General features: G+C 43.2%; 1 protein-coding gene across 1 annotated transcript in view; it reads left to right on the top strand.

The window, feature by feature from the left end:
• The first annotated feature begins 8018 nt into the window (after positions 1 to 8018).
• Positions 8019 to 17999, top strand: part of SH2D4B (SH2 domain containing 4B) — a 63798-nt gene continuing 53817 nt past the window's right edge. The window contains exons 1-2 of the mRNA XM_081824003.1: positions 8019 to 8732; positions 9752 to 9899. Of these exons, the coding sequence (XP_081680129.1) occupies positions 8632 to 8732; positions 9752 to 9899 (249 nt within the window). The 5' untranslated portion in view covers positions 8019 to 8631. The remainder of the gene's footprint in view (positions 8733 to 9751; positions 9900 to 17999) is intronic.

The raw sequence follows: 17999 nt of genomic DNA, 5'->3' as shown, positions 1-17999 counted from the left end.
TAGAAATAGGCAGACCTGACCTGGGTTATTGGTCCTGTGATGTCATTAATGTTGCTGGTTCTTCTTTCATGACCTTAGATGGTGGCTTAGTATTTTGGATCTTCAGGTGGCTCTTGTGCTTTTTAGCATCACGTGAAGAATAGGGGAAGAAAGACTGGGTGTTATTTGTGTCAGGACAGCAAACGTTTCTCACAGCACTCTCACTACCTTCTACTTATAATAATTGGCCAGAACTTTGTCACATGGCCGCCCTTCCCTGGAAGGGAGACAGAAAATGAGAATTTTAATCAAACCTATTGCTGTTTTGATTAAACTCTGCATACTAAAAGCAAGGAAGCAATGGAAGGAGGGTTGAGGGGTAACTGGTAGGTAACTGAAGGCATTTGGGACAATATCTGTTGCCCTTTCTTCTGTGGGGTTGTTTATCATTTTCTTATTAGTTTATAAGTATTCTTTGTATATTCCAGATAAATATTATTTTTAAGATTTTATTTATTTATTTATTTATTTATTTATTTGAGAGAGTGAGAGCATGAGGGAGCACAGGTAGGGGGAGGGGCAGAGGGTGAGAAAGAATCTCAAGCAGACTCACCACTGAGCCCAGAGCTGAAACCAAGAGTCAGACACTTAACTGAGCCACCCAGGTGCCCCTATTCCAGATAGTTTTTTTTTTTCCAGTCAAGATTCTGTGAAAAAAATTAAGCCTCTATATTTTAGCAGTGATTCTTGAAGTGTGGTCCCTGGATTCCTGGAGGTGTGAGACTCTCCACATCAACAAGGTTAAAACTGTTCTCACAATAATACTGAGGTGTTCTCTGACCTGTACTCACCATGTTTACACTTGTACTAATGATGCAAAACCAAGAGTGGGTAAATGTGCTGGTATCTTAGGAGCAAGAATCATTGTATTTTTTCACCATCACTCTTACAGTAAAGTTAATAATGGTTTCACTCCTTGATGAAACAGTAAACCTTATTCATTTTATAATGTGACAAAATGGGAAGTATGCATAAAACATTTCCATTGCATATTCAAGTATGATGAGTGTCTTCAGGAAAAGCACTGTGGGATTTCTTAAGTCATGTGCTACACTAGCCTCTTTATTCCTAGAATGCCATTTTTACTTGAAGGAAGACTGACAGACAAGCTACATCTTTTGTAAGACTTGGGTATTTGAAAATGAATAAAGTGAATTTGTCACTTCAAGAAAAACAACTGATAGAATTTATGCCAACGATAAAATCCCAGCTTTCAAGAAAAAATTAGAATTTTGGGAAAACTTCTGTCACCAACAATTTATTAAATTCCCAATACATAAAGGCTTTTCTCATGAGATTCATAGTGATATTAACAAACACGATTTTCTGATATTATAAAATAAAATGCATCCACATTTGGAATATCTCCTTGACTCAGTGAACCAATATTTTCCAAAGGAACAATGGATAACTTTGGAAGATCATGCATTAGTGCATGATTCATTCGAAGCACAAAATAAACCAACGGATTTTTATTTTATTTTGCTTTTTAAAATTTTAAACTTTTTATTTTGAAACAACTTTAGACTTAGGGAAGAGTTGCAAAGTGGTTCAGAGAATTCCCATGTAGCCTTCATCCAGCTTCCCTGAATGGTAACATCTTATGTTACCTTGGTCCATTGATCAAAACTAAGAAAATAACATGACCAATGAGTCCTAAGATAACAAAGTGCAGTAAATTCATCAACATTTTTTCAGGTTCCACATTACAACTAACTTTTAAGAACTACCATTTGAGTTGCACTGTAGTATCAAAGATTATCAAAAACTCTCTGAAAAACTATCAATTTTTCTCCTTTCTTCTCTTTTCTATGTATCTGTGTGAAGTAAAAATTTTTTATATATTTCAACTAAAATTACATATTGCAACAGAGTGAATGTAGAAGCAGATATGAGAATCCAGCTGCTTTCTATTAAGCTGGACATCAAATAGATTTGCAAAAATGTAGAACAAAGCCACTCTTCCTATTAAATATTTTTGTGCTAGAATATATAGCCATTTTTCATAAAAATGCCATGTATGTTAGTATGTAATGGATTTGCCATTATTTTTAATAAGCATTCAATTTTTTCTGGTTTTAGTTTTGAATATGGTAAATATTGGTAGATACGACTCAAATAAATAAAAGCATTTGAGATACTCAATATTTTTAAAGAATGTAAAGGGGTCCTGAGAGCAAATTATTTGAGAACAGCTTCCTTAAAGGACCCATTGTATGTAATGGGTTAACTTTTCTACAATGCATCGAGGCTAGCACTATCTATGTACCATCTTTAAAAATCATCATTCAAATTATGTTTTATAGGGCTTATTTTTCTCACAGGACCCCAGGAGGGTAAGCTTGTTCTAGACATTAATAAGTTAATAGATGTAAAATATGTTGAACCGTGATTAGCAGATAAGCCCTCTGTAGATGTGAGCAGTTATTATTGCTTTAATTAATTGTTGCAATCACTTGACAGTTATGTGTATTCAAATATCTTCTCTCTGCTGGTGGCCTGATTTTTAATTGTCTTTATGGTGTGCCTTTTTGTGTAGAAATTTTAAGCCTTAATCTGTACTCAAATTTATCAACATTGTCTCTCATAGTTTATTCTTTTTATGTCTTGTAGAAGAAATTCTTCCCTTCCCCAAAGTTATAATGATGTGCTTTTATATTTCCCTCTAAAAATTTCCGAGTTTCCTAGTATTCCTTTTCACCAGTTCATGAAACCACTCTTGTCAAGATAACCATGACCTTCATGGTGCCAAATGCTGTGGTCGGTCCTCTGTCTTCATCCTGTTGTCTCATGGGCATCTTTCGACGCAATCGGTGCTTCCTTAGTTCCTGAAATTCTTTCTCTCCTTGGCTTCTGGGATATCGCTCTTTTAGGGTTATTCTCCTGCTCATAGGCTTCTTTGTCCTTGCCTCCTTTGGGGGTCCTCCTCCTCAGTGTTGAAGTGTCCTGGACCTCCAACTTTCGACCTCTTCTCTTTTATATCTATCTTCGCGCTCTCTTTGTTCTCATCCAGTTTTGTGGCTTAAATATCTATACACTGATGACTGCAAAAATGTATATCTTAATTCTAGCCTCTCCTCTCAACTCTGTTTTATTCAGCTGACTCTTGGATGTCTAATAAGCATCTCAAACTTAATTTGGCCCAAACAGAATCATCTGTTTCTTTTTTTTTTTTTAAATATTTTATTTATTTATTCATGAGAGACAGAGAGAGAGAGAGAGAGGCAGAGGGAGAAGCAGGCTCCCAAGGAGCAAGGAGCCCGATGCGGGACTCGATCCCAGGACCTTGGGATCATGACCTGAGCTGAAGGCAGACGCTTAGCCATCTGAGCCACCCAGGCGCCCCCAGAATCATCTATTTCTGCAAGTTGTTTCTTCCATGGTGCCAGCCATTCATTCTGTTGTTTAAGCTTGGAACGTTGGACTTTTCTCGTTCTCTTTTTTTCACAATTCATATCCAGAATTTAGGAAAATTTTGCTTTTTCCTTCAGAATATGTCCTAAATCTTAACCGCTTTGTGCCTCCTCCACCATGATTAGGGCTGCTGCCCCTTCTCCACCTTCCTTCCCACTCTCCTTCTTGCCCCCATTGACTGCAGCCACGGTGGCCTCCGTGCTGTTCCTTGAACTCACCAAGCACATCACCAGCACCTGGCTTCAGTAACGAACCTATTCAGACCCCTGCCTTGCCCAGAGAACCTTTGTTCCCCTTCACCAGCAGGAGTCACATTCCTGGTGACCGCTGATGCTTCAGGAACAAGTGGAGTCTAAGGCTTCAGCCCTGCTCTCTGCTTCACATTCCTGTTCGGTATAGATTCCTTGGAGGTGTTTCTTGTATTCCTATGCATTTTGTCTTGCTATTTTGTATCTATTATTGTTGTGTGTTTGGAGAAGAGATGTACATCTTCACCAGGACATCCAAAAGAAAAGCATTTATGCCTATACTTTTGAGCTCACTGTTATGTGTACCTGTATTTTTTGGCTACATTTCCCCCTTACATAAAATGTAATTGCAATTTTGATTTTTTCTAAGATTCTTAGGTTACCTAGGAGATCTTTTCTTCCTTTTTTTTTTTTTTTTTGAGAGAGAGAGTGAGAGAGCACGAGCGGGGTGGGGAAGGGACTTAGGGGAGAGGGAGGAGAGAGAGAATCTTAAGAGAATCTTAAGCAGCCTCCATGCTCAGCATGGAGCCTGATGCGGGGCTTGATCCCACCACCCTGAGATCGTGACCTGAGCTGAAACCAAGAGTTGGACCCTTAACCCACTGAGTCACCCAGGTGCCCGCTAGGAGATATTTTCTTAATTATTAATTTATTAATGGCTTTTAAAAATGGCTATTTTCCCCATCAATTTCTAATTTTTATATTATTAGAGATTATGGCCTATATATTTTTTCTCATGATCGTAAGCTCAAAAGGAAAAAAAGTATAATCTCAAAGCTTACGGAATAAAGTTCTGTAATTGTTAAATAAAATTTTTTTGACCATATTATTCAAATCTTCTGTATTGTTAATTTTTAAAATCTACATGATCCACCAACTTCTGAAATAAATATAGTAAAACTCCCCACCATAGATACACTTTCAAATTCTCCTTGCATTGTTAGGAGTTTTTGTTTGATGCAGTTGTCTGCTACGTTGCATGTGGTATCAAGTTTTATGACTTTTTTTTTTTTAAGATTTATTTATTTATTTATTAGAGAGAGAGAGCATGAGAGGGGGGAAGGGCAGAGGGAGAAGCAGACTCCCCGCCGAGCAGGGAGCCCGATGTGGGACCCGATCCCGGGACTCCAGGATCATGACCTGAGCCGAAGGCAGTCGCTTAACCAACTGAGCCACCCAGGCGCCCAAGTTTTATGACTTTTATATTTTCTTTGCGGGGTGCATCTTTTATTAACACACAATATTCGTCTTTGTCTTTTTTTTTTAAGATTTTATTTATTTGACAGAGAGACAATGAGATTTATTTATTCATTTCAAATTAATATTATCATATTTCATTTGCTAATGATACCACTGTATTCTTCGAAGGTCGTTATTTGTCTCAAACGGCGAGGCCTCTGGAGGTCACCGCTTGGGTAATGTCAGTATGGCTGCCCAGCAAGATCAGCAGGGCCCCACCTCCTTCTCTCTTTCTGCTTACTCGCCCTTAGCTGCGGCTTTCTTTCTCAGGGTGGCAAAAGTCTTCCAGCAATTCCAGGCTTCACGTCTTCATTTCAGGGAGTTCGAGGAAGGAGGGAATAAAAGAGGAAGGGTGCAGGGGTTTTTCCTAAGGAGCCTTCCCCTTCGGTTCAGAGTGGAAAGCCCTTTATTTGGACTTCTGCTTACATCTACTTTGTCAGAAATGGGGACTTTTGGTCTCTCCTAGATTGATCCCTCACTAATTCTTCTTGTCCTTTGAGGCTGGCATAGAAACTTGCCTTTCCTGATGCTGCAAGATCTCTATACACCCTGGGCAGATTGGGGTTATCCCATAAGGGAGGAAGGTGGGGTGGAGGGGCGGCGGCTGGGCACCGACATTGTCTGCTCTAACAGCTGCATCGTGTTTGTTTTCTCTTGCCCTTTACAGATTTTTGCAAGATTGGTAAGCCCCTTATCATTTATTTCCCCCCGTTATTACTCTGGAAGTTTTATAATCTTAATAGTGTTTTACCAGTCATAACTAAGCCTGTGTTTCTCTATGACAATGTTGCTTTTACCATGCAAAAAAGTAACAGTATCTTCCTATATTAATCAGGGAATTAATGCTGCCTTGGGCAATGGATAAGCCCCGAAATTTCAGTGGATTAATATAAAGAAGGTTTATTTCTTGATGTGGACTGGGTAGCTCTTCTGTGTCACTGGCTTTCAAACAGTGACTCATGGATCAGGCTGCTTTTTCCTTGCAGTGCTGCCATCTTGGATGAGATGGGTGGGTGAGGGACAGAATATGGAAAAGTCACACCAACCGCAACAGTCACAGCCTGAAAAGGTACAAATCACCTCCTCTGACATCATCCATAGTCTAGAATTCATTCACATGGCCACATGGAACTGAGGAAAGGGTGCCAGACAGCATGGTGGCGGTCACAGATGGTCATTCTGGTCCCGCCCACATTGTGTTCTCCTCTTCCATATAAATACACTCACGACCTCCTTAAGGGGGATACCCTCAAGTCCCATGCAGTCACTGCCTCCAGCCCAAACTCCACAGTCTGCATGGGTTCTGCAATGATCTCTCTAATGTCTGGATGTGGCTTGAAAAGGCATGTCTTCTAAACACCCCCCACCTTTACGACATACTACACAGTGGTAGAGCGGGGGTTGAGAATGTCCACTGTGGAGGAGGAGAGAGGGTGAGCCCCACTCAGTCGCTAGCTGATAGCATTCCTGCAGTCCCACACGTCAGGCTCTGCAGTTCTCCTGCCCTGGCAGTGAAGGGACAGCCTTCGATAAGTCTAGGACTGTGCCCTTGAGGAGCCTCCTCTTTGTTCACTGTTCCCCTTAGCCTTTTCTGAAGTGAGCGTTGAGGACCACGCCCTCCTGACCAGTACAGCCTTTGAAACCTGCCTCCTGTTCCTTCATCGAGGTTAGGTATCCAAGGGTGGCTGACATCTTGAACAATCAAAGGCTTTTTTTAGTCCAGACTCAAAAACTTAGGAGGCTTCTGATCTGTTTGCTTCCATGAACCTGTAACCACATCCACAATTTCTTTTCTAGACATATTTTGCGAGTTGACTGTACTTCTCTGCCTCTATTTCCCTATATCTCTCCTTTCAACCGACGGGCATCTATCTATCTCAGGCTCTTTGAAAAATAACACAAGAGATTGCAGTCTTAATGCACTTGTGTTAGCCTGACTCCTCTGAGGAGTGGAGACAGGGATGGGGTTACACAAACAAGGGCTTTATTCAGGAAATAAAATTTTCCTCATGGGAGAAAAGGGGCAGAGCCCTGGAGGAGTGTGGGAGAGCCGTTGTGTTGCAACACAAGTCTGACCTTGAGCGAAGGAGGCGTGGGAGGCGGAGGTGTTCTGGGCAGGGGGGAGGGAAGTGGGGGAGGAGGTATTCTAGGCAGGGGGGAGGTTGGTAGGGGGCGGAGGTGTTCTAGGTAGCCATGCAGCCCAAGCTGTGCAGTCAAGAAGTCATTGACGTTGCCCATCCGAAGAGTTTGCTGTCCCCCAGGAGTGGGCCCACCATGGTCAGTCAAAGGCCGGGAGCCACCTCTGGGAAGCATGGCGGCAGGCAAACACAGGAGCGCAGGAACTGAAGGACTTGCTCGGTTCTGCCCCCTGCAGCTGGATGTCGGTGGAGCACATTCTCATGGCAGCCACGGTGTTCTGTGCCTTAGGTCATTTCTTCACCTTAGAAGTCCTATTGGGCTCTATCATGCAAACTTTAAAAAAAAATCCCCTCTCCTGTAATTTGGGCCCTAGAAGGAGGTGGTTTTTTCCAGTCCTACAAAGTCCCAGATTTCTGTGTTCTCTCTATTCCCTTTTATTTTTACTTGCAAAGCACTCAATTCTTCCTGGAACTCATTTCTTTTCTCTTAACACCTTGCTGAACACAACAGGCACTAGGAATGTTCTGTTTTCCAGTCTCTTGCCTTAGAGTGGCAGAGTGGCAGGTCTGGAAGGCGTGAGGGTCTGCCTTTCCAGTTACAGCGTCTGACAGTTTTCTCAGATGTTTTGCTCTTGTATTAACATGGATCCGTAGCCGTTCATGCAGCCTGCAGCTGACTGCCACCTGGCTAAGGCAGCGACCCACAGCTGCTATTTCTGTCCTGGCCCTACCCTGCTTTGGGAGTAGATTTCCATTTTATTTTATATTTATTTATTTATTTATTTTTAAAGATTTTACTTATTTATTTGACAGAGAGAGACACCGCAAGAGAGGGAACACAAGCAGGGGGAGTGGGAGAAGTAGAAGCAGGCTTCTTGCCGAGCAGGGAGCCCGATGTGGGGCTCGATCTCAGGACCCTGGGATCATGACCTGAGCCGAAGGCAGATGCTTAACGACTGAGCCACTCAGGTGCCCCACAGATTTCCATTTTCGTCCTGGTAATCAATGGAATCTGTTGCAACAGGCAAACTGAGCAATCTCAGTGGATTAATACGGCACAGGTTTATTTCTTGCTCATGTTACAGGCAGATGCGGGTCAGGGGCCTAGGCTCTGTATCTTGGAACACTATCTCCAATTCCTTGTTTGCAGCCAGTGGACAGGAGGGAGGGAGAGAAGGCCGGATGCACTGTCTCCTGCTGTCCTGTCTGCTGACGGTCCATCTCCGTAGCGCTCGGCCGCCGACACCAATTCCAGCCTTGGGCACCTGCTTCAATGGGCTGACTTGGCAGCTGCGTTGCTCCCTGGAGGGAGTGGGAGGAGAGGTGGAGGTGGACCAGCACTCAGGCTGATATCTCTCTGGAATGCTTTCTGTAGATGACAATGTTCTGTAGAGACAACGTGATGCACCATTGGCCAACCTAGCCCGTCCTGGACTAATTAGAACTCAGACGTGTTTCTTCTTCCTTCCTGTTCCTCCTTCTGCTGTGAGGCAGCAAGCGACAAGCACATCCGGTGGCTCCTGGGGGCAGATGGTGAAGTCTGGGTCTGGATCATGGGAGAAGGTCCTGGTGACAAGCCCTACGAAGAGATCTCTGAGGAGCTGATTGCAGAGAGGGCGAGGCTGCAGGCACAGAGGGAGGCCGAGGAGCTCTGGTGAGAGGTGCAGATGGGTCTTGGGTGGGAGGGAGGAGGTGCCAGGCAGCTGGCGGACCCTGCTGAGCTCAGCTAAGATTAGGTGACCAAAGCATCAGAGTCTTCTTCATCAGGTAGATCTTGCGGGTTCAAATCCTGGCTTCACCAGTGAGTAGTGAGCTGATCTGGGGTCTCAGTTTTTGCATCTGTGGTGTGGGCATAACGCCCTTTCCATCTGGACATAGTTTGGATTCACTGAGATAATACAGATAACGTACATTTCCTTTATTCCTCACTGAGTTGTCCCTGCGACAATAAAGGAATTTGGATTCACTATTGTCTGCTCATTTCTCTTCCTTTTAGCTGCATTTCACACACAATGTGGATAGTTGAGCCCCTGGTAAGATTTGGAGTCAGCCTTCTTTCATAAACAACTTTTAACCTTTTTTTTTTTTTTTGCCCAACTTGGAAATCCATATAAGTTGACTCCAACATTCCCTCCCACCCAGCTTTTAATGACAGTATTTTAATTGTAAAATTATAACAACTCAACACCCACCACCTAAGATAATCACGGTGAGCATTTGGCAACACCTTCTTTTCATTTATATGTATTTTCTGAGTTTTCTCAGACAAATTGATTAATATAGATTCACAATGTTATTTAAGATTACTATATGGTATCCTATTACATGAGAAACCCAACTTATTGGTCCTGTTAATGGACATTTAGGTTGTTTGCCAATTGTTACATGATAAAAATCCTCTGATGAACATCTTCTACCTACACTTTTGTGATCTTAAGCGAGAAAAAGGATTTCTGAGTCTATTTTTTTTCCTGGCTTCCTGAAAAATTCGGTTGATTTACATTACCCTACAGGACAGTGACTATTTCCCCCCCACCTTTGCCAGCATTGAGTTTTGCTGCTCTTAGATGTTTTCCATTCTGATAGACCAAGAAATATTGCTCCTGGTATTTATTTGAAGTCCTGTTGTTATGTGCCTACATGAGCTCATACCTGCTGGTGTTCTCTTTCAAGGAGACAGAAGGAGGCAGAAATCACCAAGAAGTTCCGGGATGCTCTGGCCAATGAGAAAGCCCGGATCCTGGCGGAGAAGTGGAAAGTGGAGATGGAGGACCGGAAGGCTGCCAAGGTCCTGGAGGAACGCATCCGTGAGGAGTTCAAGGTAAGCCAGTGCATGGGGCATCCGTGTGCGGCCCCCAGTGCTAGCTCCCAGGCTACTGGCTTCCATCTCTGGTTTGACCATTGGTTGGTACTGAGTGCTTTATGAGAACAGAAATCTTGAATGTCTGAGCAGGGAGGAATGTGACACCCCATTTGAGCCGATCCACTTCTCATTGGACAGATGAGGAAACTAAGTGTTAGACAGAGGGAGAGACTTGCCGAGGACATCGTGCAGGAGGGGACAGAGGCAGGATCAGAACTCAGACCTTCTGCCTCCCAACCCAAGGGGCTTGAAAAGGGGCCCAGAAAGTGCTGAGTTTGTGGTCAGACCAGCCTGGGATCCAGTTCCAATTCTCCTGCTTGGTCCTGTGTGAACTTGGGAAGCTTGCTGAACTTCTCTGAGCCTTCACTTTCTTGTTTATAATATTAGGGTAATAACAACACCCAACTTGAGATTTTTGGAAGATTCAAGGAGATGAAAAATGCACATTTTCTGGCCCTGGAAAGGGAGTTGTTGGGAACCTTGCATACCTACTCATTCTGGGAAAGTTCAGAACTGGTAAAGGAGTTTTTTATTGCTCTCTGGTAAGAAGCTTAGATTGCCTGAAGAAAAATTTTTTTCTTGTCCCTATTTTTGAATTTATTTTTTTCTATAGGAATAATACATTTTTTGGGGGGGGTGTAGAAAACTCAGAAAATACATATAAATGAAAAGAAGAAAATAATAACCATGCTGAATCCCAACAATTACATTATTTTATGAATTGTATATTCACGGCATTTGCACATTTAAACGTTTTAATAATATTTTTTCCTATAATGATTAGACAATGAGGATAGTTGCCCCTTACGATCATTTATGTTGCAAATATTTATCTCAGAGGATTTTTCTTTTTTTTTGAGAGAGAGAGAAAGAGCAGGGGGAGGGGCAGAGAGAAGGAGAGAGAGAATCTTAAGCAGGCTCCACACCCAGCGCAGAGCCCAGTGCAGGGCTCCATCTCAGGACCCTGAGATCATGACCTGAGCCAAAATCAAGAGTCAGACACTCAACTGTCTGAGCCACCCAGGTGCCCCGCAGTTTGTTTTTTTTCTTAATTTTGGTTATAGTGCTTTCAGGTGTATAGAAGATTAAAATTTTTATTAGCCAACTATATCAAGCTTTAAAAAAATGATTTGTCTCATGCTAAGAAAGATCTGTGCCGCCACAAGCTTGTACTAATATTAATTTACATTGTTTTCTATATTGTTCATGATTTTATTTCTTTGTACTTAATTTTCCTGCACTTTGGAGTGTGGTATGATACAGGGCTATAACTTTTTTTCCTTCCACATGGTGGGCACATCGTTCCATCATTGTTTATTATATAATCTGTCCTCTCCCCTCTCATTGTACCTGCTGTCCCAATTCTTCTTACAGACTTTTGGACCTCTTCATGGGTTTTTTCTTCTTTGATTATTCCTGAGCCAGATTTGCTCATTTAATGACCGTAGCTTTTAAAATGAGTTTTAACATCTGCTAAGGTATGAACCTATCATTGCTCTTCATTTTCAAAATGCCCTTGGCTGATTTTACCCATTTTTTTTTCTACTTGAGATACATTTGAATCTTTATGTCACTATCCTCCCCCAAACAACAACAACAAAAAAACCACACAGTGATTTTAATTGGAATTACATCAATGTTACAGATGTATTTGTGGAGGATAGACATTTTTTCCAATACTAAATCATTCAGTCTTCCTGCTCAGGATATGGTATATTCTCCTGGTTACTCAAAGCTTCTTTTTGTCTTTAGTGAAGTGATTTGTTGTTGATGTTGTTGTTATTTTTTGTTTTTTTGTTTTTTGTTTTTGAACACCTGTAAATGCACTGGCCACCCAATCCCAAACATTCACAATAACTTGTACATAATGTTGTGCTTCCATCTTTTGGACTTTGGTGAAATTTATTATTTTACTTAAATGCTCCACATCTCTTCTCTTGTTAAACCATAGGTTTAATATTTTTTGTTGTGATTGTGAATAAGATTGTTCTTGTTACTTTAAAACCTAATGCAATTGCTGGTTACATATTTATATTGTTATTGATCTTATTTAATTTTCCCTTGAGCTATATATATATTTAGGAGATTCTCTTGAGTTTTTAAGGGAAGCAATATTTACTTTCCAAACATTTTTTTTAAAGTAATTTCAAACTTACAGCAAAATTGAAAGAAAAAAGGACTCGTAGAATCTCCCCTGAAATTCACCAATTATTAATGTCTTGTCACATTTGCATTGTCTCTTTTGTCCTCTCCTCTATATCTGTATCTATCTGTACACACATGGATACATACACACACATATATACATATGTATATTTCTGTTGCTACTGCGAAATTGTTTTGCGAAGCAATTTGAAAGGAAGCTGTAGATATCATATACTCTAGCCCAGGGCTTACCAAACTCTTTTCTGTAAAGGTCCAGATAGTTAATATTTTAGGTTTTGTCGGCCACACCCTCTCTGTCACAACTACTCACCAGGCCATTGCAACACAAAAGCAGCTGCAGATAGTATGTAAGCAAATGGGTGTGGCTGTCTTTTAATAAGACTTTATTTTATTTTTTAAAGATTTTAAAAATTTATTTGACAGAAAGAGAGAGAGAGTGCGCAAGCTCTTCTATATTATATAATATTATTATTATATAATAATATATTATTATATAATATTATTATTATATAATAATATATTTATTATATAATAAACAATGATGGCAAGAGCGGGAAGGGCAGAGGGAGAGGGAGAAGCAGGGGATGGATCCCAGGACCCTGGGATCATGACCTAAGCCAAAGGCAGATTCCTAACTGAGCCACCCACGTGCCCCCGTAGGACTTTATTTTAAACAATAGAGGGCAGATCTAGCCTGGGAGCCTAAGTTTGCTGACTCCTGATCAAACCCTACGTACTTCAGTGTGCACCTCCCATGACTGAGGACCATTCGCTCTGGAGCCACAACAATCATTATCATACCTGTTGAAATGAACAATAATTCCATAACAGTATAAAAATCCAATCAACCCATAGTGGAGAGATGTTTGGTTTATATCGTTGGATTTTGCATACAATTATTTAAGTCTGCTAGAGAAGACAAGCAATACTTTCTCTTTTTTTTAAATTAACATATAATGTATTATTTGTTTCAAGGGTACAGGTCTGTGATTCATCAGTCTTACACAATTCATAGCACTCACCATAGCACATACCCTCCCCAGTGTCCATCACCCAGCCACCCCATCCCTGCCACCCCCCTCCCCTCCAGCAACCCTCAGTTTGTTTCCTGAGATTAAGAGTCTCTTATGGTTTGTCTCCCTCTCTGGTTTTGTCTTGTTTCATTTTTCCCTTCCTTCCCCTTTGATCCTCTGTCTTGTTTCTCAAATTTCCTCATATCAGTGAGATCATATGATACTTGTGTTTCTCTGATTGACTTATTTCGCTTAGCGTAATACCCTCTAGTTCCATCCACGTCGTTGCAAATGGCAAGATTTCTTTTTTTGATGGCTGCATAATATTTCATTGTGTATATATATATATATATATACCACATCTTCTTTATCCATTCATCTGTTGATGGACATCTAGGCTCTTTCCACAGTTTGGCTATTGCGGACATTGCTGCTGTAAACATTGGGGTGCATGTGCCCCTTCAGATCCCTACTTTTGTATCTTTGGGGTAAATACCCAGTAGTCAAGCAATACTTCCTATGTATCTCTAACAGCAAGAATCCCCTGTTCTAATCTCTGGCCTCCCTCCTCTCCGGAGGTGAGCTGAGCCCCAGATGCTGGGAAGGTGGCTCCATGGAGCTGGTGTCCTGGGGCTCAGTTCACAAGGAGATTACAGAGGGGTTGAGTTCCCAGAGATTTTCTGGTTGATGATCTCCTTGAGAACCTCAGTGAGACAGAGATGATAAATTGTGGGGTGCTCCATATTGGGGCTCATGGGGGGCTCAATAAAGCCATGAGTTTCACCAAGGGACCCACATGCAGGCTTTGGGTGTTATTTACAAGGAAGGCTATGGTAATGCTATGTTTGTTTTTGCTTTCAAAATTAATTTGCTGCATGTGAACATTTAAACTTTAATACTCACAGTAATCCTGATTTGGTATGTCTGCATTTTGAGGAGCCTCAGACATGCAAGCAACTCCTGTGAGGCCCGGGTGGGCCTCATCAGGGCAGTGTCTGCCGGGAATGTCAGCTCATGGACTTGGGGGTGGGAAGGTCCAGGCTTACGAGCTGGGGTGTTTTCTGTAAATGGGCTGCCCTTATATTGTGATGAACTCTTCATCCCAGGAACTGTCTTAGCATGGGTTGAAACAAGATCTGAGAAGTTGCTGTGGTGGATTAAATATGGCTGACGGCAAATTCTTTGTCACGTCTCTCTTTGAGAGGTAGGTTGACTTCCCTTCCCTTGAGTCGGCTCTGGCCTTGTGCCTAGCCTTCATCTGTAGAAGGCAACAGAAATGATTGTGTAACTTTTGAGGACAGGCTAAAGGAGATTTGCAGCTTCTGCCCCTTTTGCAATGCTCCCTTTTGGAAGCTGCCCTGTGAGAAGCTCTACAGCCTTAGACTACCAGTCTGTAAGGAAAGCCGGGCAAGCCAGGCAGAGGGAAGGGGGCTATGTGGAGGACAGCAAGGCACCAGACACGTGAGTGAAGCCTGGATTCTTCCTGTGGAATGACCCCAGTGAAGTGATTGACCTCAGATGTAACCATGTTGAGCAGAAGGGCCACCCACCAAGCCCTGCCCAAATTATTAACCTACAGAACCACAAGCAAATAAAATGGTTGCTGTTTTAAGCCATTATGTGTTCCGGGAGTTTGTTACTCGGTAATAGATAATGGGAACAGCTTCATCAAAGGGATTTATGCATTGGATTAGAGATTGGCTTAGATCATTTTCATTGTGTCTTTCAACATCAAGATTCTAACCTGATGTGAGTCTTGCATGCAGGAATGCACCAACAGAATTCATTTAATTTCATAAATTTTTTCCTCCTTTCCCTGAGAACCTAAGTGCAGGTTGTTTAGGGGGAGGGTGGTGGTAATAGTAATAAACTCCCTACTCTCTACAAGCTTACAGGGTGCCAGGAGAGAGAGAGAGACAGCTCTGTGAGCACCCCTCAGCCCCCACACGCCTGGGGGACTACATGGAGCGCAAAGGAGCACCTGCAGGAGGCTGGGCATGATCAGAGCAGGAAATGGACAGGAGATATGTGGAATGGTGACTGTGGTCTGCTAGGGGGAGAGAGAAAAGCATGTGATGGGGGAAGCCAGACAGGAACCTGGCAAGGTAGGCTGTGGGGTCCTTTGATGCTACAATAAAGAGGCAGACCGTTGTCTGTGGGCAGAGCAGTGCTGTGAGGATCTCGATACAGAGGGACATGGTTAGATCAACCTCTCTGAGAATGACTGGTGGCCATGGTGTGATGCAGGTGATGAAGGCGTCGGGGGAGGAAGAGGCCAGTCAGGAGATTTTTGCGGTCCTCGAAGTGGTCACTGTTGAGTCTGAGGATGGCTAGATTCAGGGGGATGGACACAGAGAAACAGGGGAGGCGAAATCAGCAAGGTTTGGCGTCAATTAGATGCTGGGATGAGGGGATGCACCCGAACCCAGGCTGAGGAGTAGGGAGAGGGAGCCACCCTGCTGCAGAGGCAAGCTGGGAAGGGGGCGGGTAGGCTTGGGGGGCAGGGAATGTGCTAGCTGGGCCCAGGGGGTTTGTGTTTTGTGCCACCAGAAGCGGACTTTGGGGTGGGGGCTGGGGGAGGGTGGGTAGCTGGATGGGAAGCCGGCTGGTGGAGGGGGGACGGGTTGCCTGTGTCCAGAATGCAGGCGGGTTCTGTGAATTCTCTTGGTCATAGGAAAGAGAAGAGTGAAAATTCCTTTGAGGAAATGGGGGGAAATCCAAGAATCTTGTGTAAGGTTAAAGAGGGAACTTCAAAATAGAAGGTGCAGACAGTTGGAGACCTGTTTTTTAAAAACCCGTTCTGTTGTGTCTGGCGCCGTTTGGATGCAATTTACATGCATATGAAAGTGTTCCTTTAGAAGGAAGGGATCATGAGGCTGGACAGAATTTGCATATTTTCTCTGCTTTCTTAACTCATAAGACTGCTTTTGGCTGCTTCTGCCTCTGCTTAAGACCACAGAACACTGTTGATAAGGATCCTGCTCTCTCCCTCTGCCTTAGTCTCCCTCCCTTCCCAGTGCTCCTGATAAGGAACATGCACAGTTGATAGTTACGTTGTCCTCTGGTTTTGCACCATTTCCAATTCAAGGCCACTCATTCTCTTTTTGTTTTTTCCTCCATTAAGGCTGGAATTCATCTTGGCCCTTCATGCCATCTTGTACGACTATAGAAACAATCCCCACCTTGTTTCCAATAGGATTATCAGTCGTGGGGACACTTTCCACTTTTCTCTCGAAAATGGGAGGCTTGCTCCCAGTTTCTCTTGGATGAGGCTGGCCTCAACAAGACAACACGATGTGGCTTACCCTTCCCCTCTCAACGATCATCACAAACCCTGTGTTACCTTCTTGTTGTTCGTTAGTTCATTCACTCATCGGGTCTGCATTTATGGAGAACCTGCTCTCTGCTAGGCCCCGTGCTGGGGGCTGTCGATGGGAGAAGGATGGACACAGGCATGGCCCTGCCCTTTTGGAGTACATCATCTCGAAAAGCATGATGGTATTATTCGGGCCCGATGAACAACTAACTGAAGGGGCTCGGGACAGCCCTCTTGCCTCCAGAATGTGCCATTTTGGCCAGCAGACTCTTTTGAGCTGCAGGCAATTGAGACCCGGAGGGTTCAAGAGAAACTATTGCCCCACCCTCTAACTACATAGAAGAATCTAAATGGACGGATCTTTTCAAGAATGGGGGTTTATTAGCAGAGATATATTTGATCTGAGTGACCCAGCTGTATGGCAGGGCCAACATCGAATTACCAAACACCTGCTCTTCTCTTTATTGCCCTGGGAATTGCGTTCCTCTCTTTTGAAATCCCAGACCCCTACTCCCCTTCTCCTAAGTTCAGGATGACACATATCCCTCATTTTGCCTGACAGTCTTCCATATCTGCGTGCTTTCCCCATATGTACGCTATGACCTCTGATGTTCTACTGTTAATCTGTCTCATGTCAATTTGATTCTTAGTCCAGCTAGAAGGACCCTTGAAGGGGACAGGAATTCTTGCTCCTCAGCACAACAAAAACGACTCTTTTGCTTCCAGAAAAGCATCTGTCTCGGTGACAGTTTCCATGGGGGTGGGGCGTGGGCTCCCACGGTGTGGCGTGACTGATGGGTTATCAGGAGAAGGGGGATTGAATAAGGCGGGCGGCTCTGAGGGCTTTGGGCCCACCAGAAAGAGGCATCGATTCCTAAGGTAGAAGGGAGTGCCCATCTGCCTTTTGGCCGTGCTGGCCTTTGCCCATCTGCCTTTGGCCACCTTATCTTTGGAAAAGATAGACATTTCCTCAGGGCTCGCAGGGGAGCCAAAGGATTGTGAGAGCGGCTGCAACAGGGGACATTTCCAGGCAATTTCAGCGGTGAGGGGTGAGGCATTTCAGCAAGACCGTGGAGGGAAAGATGCAATGCTCTTTATCTACGGATGCAAAGTGTTTTCTTTTGTTGTCCCCAGCCCTGTGAGAAGCTTGTCTTTGTCACAGTAAGTGGCTGGTTATTTTCCTCAGGGATGGAGGAGGCGGCGGGTTCCCGGCTCCCAGCGTGCTGTTCACTCGGGCAAAGAGGATTGACTGAACAGTGTGGCTCTGCCATTTGTTGATTTATTTATTTGTGGGTAGTTCCCCCCACCCCACTTTACTGAGCTACAATTTCCAAACAAAAATTGTATATATTGAAGATGTACAATGTTCTAATATAGGTATACATTGCGAAATGGTGACCATAGTCAAGATAATGAACACATCTGTCACCTTACCTGGTGACCTTTTTTGTGTGCGGTAAGAACACTTAAGATCTGCTCTCTTAGAAAGACATGTATCATATGATCTCACTGATATGAGGAATTCTTAATCGCAGGAAACAAACTGAATGTTGTTGGAGTGGG

This window comes from Leptonychotes weddellii, chromosome 6 (genome assembly GCF_054177405.1).
Source record: "Leptonychotes weddellii isolate Sample4059 chromosome 6, ASM5417740v2, whole genome shotgun sequence".
Classification (NCBI taxonomy): Eukaryota; Metazoa; Chordata; class Mammalia; order Carnivora; family Phocidae; genus Leptonychotes; species Leptonychotes weddellii.
Note: the sequence above shows the minus strand (reverse complement) of the source record. Positions and strands in the feature narration are given on the sequence as shown.